This window comes from Neophocaena asiaeorientalis, unplaced genomic scaffold, assembly GCF_003031525.2.
Source record: "Neophocaena asiaeorientalis asiaeorientalis breed wild unplaced genomic scaffold, Neophocaena_asiaeorientalis_V1.1 scaffold460, whole genome shotgun sequence".
Taxonomy (NCBI): domain Eukaryota; kingdom Metazoa; phylum Chordata; class Mammalia; order Artiodactyla; family Phocoenidae; genus Neophocaena; species Neophocaena asiaeorientalis.
In genome coordinates, this window is record NW_020172461.1 from 523202 (window position 1) to 529643 (window position 6442).

Sequence of the window (6442 nt, forward strand, 5' to 3'; positions counted from 1 at the left end):
TTGAGCAGTTTTAAATGATTTTTAAGTATATCTATACTTTGGTATTATTATAAAGTATTTATATAAATTTTATATGGATATGTAATTTGATACATTACTATTTATATAAGTAAATATCCTACCTCAAAAATCATTCTGCAAACTTAGTCATAAGTTATAACAAAATTCAATAGCTTTTCCACTTAATTAATAGCTTTCAATTTTATGTCATTCTTAACCATGCATAGAATACAAACAGTAAGCTTTGCACTTTCACTGTCTACATATAAAGTAAAGATACCCATGAAGTACAAAACTAGACACACAGTATATCTGTGTTATCAAAATTTCATGCTGGGGGCAATTAGGAAAAAACCTATCTAAAAAGGCTCTGTGGGCAGGCGAAGAGGCAATAATGAGGAAAAAAAAGGTTGAGAAATGTTGCCCTAACCCATCTGGAGAGTGCAAAATGAAAAGCAAAAACAGAAGTAGAAAGTAAGAGGGAACATTCAGAAAATGGAAACCAATTCATTCCCATTTAAGACCCAGGCCTGAGGGAAGGTCTTCAGAGAACCTAGAGAGCAGGGTTCACAGAGGAGTCCCCACCTCAGCCAGGCTGGCAGCATCTGCAGGGTCCCCAATGGCCCCAAACTTGTCCTTACTCCTGGCCCTGGTGCTGCTCAGCTGCAACTCCAACTGCTCTCTGGGCTGCGACCTGCCTCAGACCCACAGCCTGGCTAACACGAGGGCCCTGATGCTCCTGCAACAAATGAGGAGAATCTCCCCCTTCTCCTGCCTGAAGGACAGAAATGACTTTGGATTCCCCCAGGAGGCGTTTGGAGGCAACCAGTTCCAGAAGGCTCAAGCCATCGCTGTCGTCCATGAGATGATCCAGCAGACCTTCCAGCTCTTCAGCACAGAGGGCTCGGCTGCCACTTGGGATGAGACCCTCCTGGACAAGTTCTGCACTGCACTTTATCAGCAGCTCACTGACCTGCAAACCTGTCTGATGCAGGAGGCGGGGCTGGAAGGGACTCCCCTGCTGAAGGAGGACTCCATCCTGGCTGTGAGGAAATACTTCCACAGAATCACTGTCTATCTGCAAGAGAAGAAGTACAGCCCTTGTGCCTGGGAGATTGTCAGAGCAGAAGTCATGAGATCCTTCTCTTCATCAACAAACTTGCAAGAAAGACTCAGGAGGAAGGAATGACACACACCTGGTTCAACACGGAAATGATTCTCACTGCCTAACGAGACCACACTTCCACCTGTGCTGCCGTGTCAAAGACTCTCATTTCTGCTCTCCTCATGCCCTGAATTGAATTAATTTGTCAAGTGTTTTCAGGAATATTAAGCAACATGATGTTCTACTCTACAGGCACTCGTCCCTCATAGATGCCCATGCTGATCTATCTACTTACTTATCTACTTAAATATTTATCTATTTTAATATTTATTTTACTATTTATAAAGATTTAAATTATTTTTATTTACATAATATTATGTGCATGTATACATTGTGGTTAAGAGAAAAAATATATACTTTGTATTAACTCAGTTTATGAGTTTTCTTTGTTCATTAAATTCTTACTAGAGAAAACTTCCTGTTTTGTTTTTTTTCTTTAAAAAAGAAACACCAAGGGGCTTCCCTGGTGGCGCAGTGGTTGAGAGTCCGCCTGCTGATGCAGGGGACACAGGTTCGTGCCCCGGTCCGGGAAGATCCCACATGCAGCTGGGCCCTTGAGCCATGGCCACTGAGCCTGCGCGTCCGGAGCCTGTGCTCCGCAATGGGAGAGGCCATAACAGTGAGAGGCCCGCGTACCACTAAAAAAAAAAAAAAGAAAGAAACAGCAAGCCTGAATGTGCAACCTGATTAAAGAATGTATGTTACAATTCCTTGACCCATCATTACGATTTTCACGTTAGAAATAAAAATGGACTTCTTCTAGCCAGGTCGTATGTTGCCCTCAGGAACTAGAGGTGAACATAACTAATCCAATTCTCCTTTGGGTAACATTGACTTTTTTTTTAAAGGAAAGTAACCTAAAAACAATAATCAGTTAATACAGGGACTTCCTTGGTGGTACAGTGTTTAAGACTCTGCTCTCCCAATACAGGGGGTCTGGATTCCATCCCTGGTCAGGGAACTAGATCCTGCATGCCTCAACTAAGAGCCCACATGCTGCAAGCAACTAAAATATCCTGAATGCTGCAACCAAAGATCCCGAATGCCGTGATGAAGATCCTGCATGAAGGAATGAAGATCCCGTGTGCCACAACTAACACCTGGCACAGCCAAATAAATAAATAAATATTTTTAAAAAATCAGTTAATTCACAATTAAATTTAATTATTTTTAAAATAGTACTAATGTGTAGTAGAAATTAATATCAGTTAAATTTAGTGCTACAGTGAGAAGGTGGGAAAATGGAATTCCCCCAGCAGAAGGTAGATCATTTCATGCGTGGATATAGAAATTAAAGCAGTAGCTATTACCTATAGTTAACTAGTAGACATTTCAGTGCAAATGTCCATTGGATACTGGAGATGGCAATTTATAAGCAATTCCATGAAGTGTAAAGCATAGAACTGAAGAAGTGATCAAATAGGAGGAGAGTATAGAATGAGAAAAGGGCTGAAAATTGAATACTAAGATCTTAACGTTAAAAGGGAGGGAACGCTACAAAGGAAAGCAAGGGGAATGGCCATATGTTAACAGGACAAGAGAGAAAGGTGAGAAGACCATGTTTGAAAGACTGAAACTGCTTAGAAGATTCAATGCATTCGTGAAAACATACATGGAAAGTGCTCCTACATTGGGAAAAGAGATGGCATTGGCCACTTAGTGACAGCTTGTTTGGTAGAATTAATCAGCAGAAACCATAGTGAAGAAGGTGGAAGGATGAATAAGAGAAGGGAATGACAATATATACAGAAAATACCTTTGAGATATTTGCCGTCTGAATTGGAGGAGAGACATAGGGTGGAACCTAGAATGGATGTGGATTATTTTTTTCTCCGCATTGTTTTCCCTTTTTGAAATATTTTTTGCTGCTGAAGAGATTTCATGGATTTGATATACTGAAAACTCATATCAATGTTCAAGATTTGATTTACTTTAAATCCTGACATTTAATCACTTACAATGATAATGTATCATTATTTTGATGAATATGATGTTGAATGTCAGTAAGTTTCTCTGCACTTGAAGTCATCCACTACAAGGGAAACAGATAGAACTGACTTTAGTGAGAGCTGATTTGCTGAAATTAATCAGCAGAACCCATACTGGAGCAAGTGGAAGGGTAACAGGGAAGAACTTCCATTGTCATTATTTCACCTGGGGGGTCAATTTACTTCTTTCACTCTCATCATAGTCAGATTTGCATTTGTTTCCTTTTACCTCAGTACATCCAATGCAAGGACAGCTTTCCAAGAAAGTTGAGTGGAGAAGCAAATCAATGATGTATTGAACATTATGGAAAATCATGGTATGGGCCCTTTATGTTTCCATCTTTGCTTCCCTCTTAAGATACTCAACTCAAGGTGATAAAGGAAGTAATTCAGTAGTAGCAAGACAATCCCTGCCCAGAAAAATACTAAATGAAAAAGAATGTATAACATTACAAAGACTCTGACACCAGGAAAGCAGAGAAGGCTAATTTTATCTAGCATCCTATGCCCTACATTTTCACCACCCTACGTCTTCACCGTGAGATGGAGAATGATGAACGAAGAGGCTCAGTAGAAATGTACTGAATCATCTAATGATGCTTAATAATTACTTCAATATAAGGTTCTGACGCGAGGTCAGTAGAAGCTTCTGATGGGAGGTCTAATGGAAAATCTAGGAATACTCTGTTAATAATTGTTTGCAGTAATTATTATGAACTCTGTACTAATGATAAAATGGTGAACAAGATATAGACCTGTCGCCTATGGTGGTTACTTGTCAAACAGGTCTAATAAATCCATTTTCAAAAAGACCAGTCCCAAAGGATAAGCCAGCTTCGCTGCTATGGAAAATAAAGAGGGCAGAAACAGAGCCCAGGACTAGAAGTAATCACAGCCAACCTCTTAGCAAGATAAATGTAAATCCTCACCCTAAAGGCCAATTTACCTTAGTTCCTTTTACCCCATACATCATGTTCAACTTTCAACAGAAACTTACCATACTAAAAGGTGAAAAACACAGTTTGAAGAGACAGAGCAAGTATCAGAACTAGACTCATATACAGGAGAGATTTAGAAATGATCAGACTAGGAGTCAAAATGATAGAGATTAAAGTGCAAAGGGCTCTAATGTAGTCATCTATTTATTCTTCTACTTTATCTCAGTCATACTATGTATGGTATTTAAAATAGTTTTGTTCATATAATATCATGTTCACCTTTATAGTGTATTCAATATAATAAAATATGCTTACCTCTATATTGTTTCAAATTATTTTCTTGTTTAATTTATGAAACTCTCCCCCAGATGACATCTTGGATATTTTTAGTCTAACAAAAAGAAGTAGCTTTAATTTGCAAGGCATACTGAAACATGGATGGTAAATTCTACTCATCATTCATTTATTTCAGTGGTTTATATTTTATTTTTAAAAATTTAATTATTTTTCGCCTGCTGGGTCTTTGTGGCTGTGAGCAGGCTTTCTCTAGTTGTGGCGAGCAGGGGCTACTCTTCATTGTGATGCACGGGCTTCTCACTGCAATGGCTTCTCTTGTTGTGGAACACGGGCTCTAGGCATACGGGTTTCAGTAGCTGCGCCACGTGGGCTCAGTAGTTGTGGCTCGCAGGCTCTAGAGCACAGGCTCAGTGGTTGTGGCCCACAGGCTTAGTTGCTCCATGGCATGTGGGATCTTCCCGGACCAGGGATTGAACCCGAGTATCCTGCAATGGCAGGCGGATTCTTAACCACTGCACCAGCAGGGAAGTCCCAGGTTATATTTTAAAACTTCATATTTCTATATCAGATATATGATAGTTCTGAAAATACAGAGGTGAACAGAGAAAATGCCAAACCTATTCTTCTGGAGAGTTCAGTATGGAAGAGATAAAAGATATAAAAACAGTAATCATGCTAAATTATTTCAATTAAGTTTCCTAAGATGGTAAATTCTACTCATCATTCATTTATTTCAGTGGTTTATATTTTATTTTTAAAAATTTAATTATTTTTCGCCTGCTGGGTCTTTGTGGCTGTGAGCAGGCTTTCTCTAGTTGTGGCGAGCAGGGGCTACTCTTCATTGTGATGCACGGGCTTCTCACTGCAATGGCTTCTCTTGTTGTGGAACACGGGCTCTAGGCATACGGGTTTCAGTAGCTGCGCCACGTGGGCTCAGTAGTTGTGGCTCGCAGGCTCTAGAGCACAGGCTCAGTGGTTGTGGCCCACAGGCTTAGTTGCTCCATGGCATGTGGGATCTTCCCGGACCAGGGATTGAACCCGAGTATCCTGCAATGGCAGGCGGATTCTTAACCACTGCACCAGCAGGGAAGTCCCAGGTTATATTTTAAAACTTCATATTTCTATATCAGATATATGATAGTTCTGAAAATACAGAGGTGAACAGAGAAAATGCCAAACCTATTCTTCTGGAGAGTTCAGTATGGAAGAGATAAAAGATATAAAAACAGTAATCATGCTAAATTATTTCAATTAAGTTTCCTATTACAATGAGAGATAGGGAAAAGGGGATTCTCTCACCAGAATCTGGAATGAGGCATCTCAAGAAGGGGAGAAAGCACATGGACTGCATAAAGTGGCCAAGAAACATCAAAAGACAGACTTCCCATTGGAAGCAGCACATGCGGATGTCGTTCCTTAGGAGGGGAGTGTAGAACGAGAAGATGACCGAAAGCTCATGAGGACCTTCAACTTTTAAGAGTGAGAAAGAGAAGGAGAGTCTGAACAGGGCACAAAGGCGGAGTAGCCAGTGCACTTACGAGTCAGCCAGGGAAAAATGATCTTCAGAAAGAACCAAAGAAGAAAACAAAGAGCTTGAGAATTACAGAGGATGGAAGTTAAATAATTATTTATATGTAATATGGGTTTCTGCATTGAGTCTAGATACTGCCAGAACACATGTGTGATGCTGGGGAATCACTTAACTTCCCTGAGTCTCAGTTTCCTCAAATATAAAGTACGGAAAATATTCCTAGAGTTGTATTGAATATTAGACCAACCAGAATATTTAAGAACACTTAGCAGAGTATCATCCACAGAGTGAGGGCTAAACAGGTAGTGTGTTTCCTATATTTTTCATATAGGTCTAAATGGGAATAATGAATTCTCCTCCCCCTCTCTCTGTCACTGACTACAAAACAATGACAGCCTAAAAAACAGAACTGGGAGAAAGTGTGTCATCAATTGTATGTAATTTTATATACAATAATATACATATATGGTACATATATATGAATACGTAGTATAAAATATGCTACATATAAAATATACCATAT

At 39.7% G+C, this 6442-nt stretch overlaps 1 protein-coding gene across 1 annotated transcript; it reads left to right on the forward strand.

Moving 5' to 3' along the window:
• Nucleotides 1-572: 572 nt before the first annotated feature.
• Nucleotides 573-1243, forward strand: LOC112395020 (interferon alpha-1-like). Its single transcript, XM_024738065.1, has one exon. The coding sequence runs from the start codon at nucleotides 620-622 to the stop codon at nucleotides 1187-1189; it is 570 nt and encodes a 189-aa protein (XP_024593833.1). The 5' UTR covers nucleotides 573-619; the 3' UTR covers nucleotides 1190-1243.
• Nucleotides 1244-6442: the final 5199 nt, after the last annotated feature.

Coding starts and splice junctions, on each gene's coding strand:
- LOC112395020 (XM_024738065.1), top strand. CDS start 620: ATGGCCCCAAACTTGTCCTTACTCCTGGCCCTGGTGCTGCTCAGCTGC.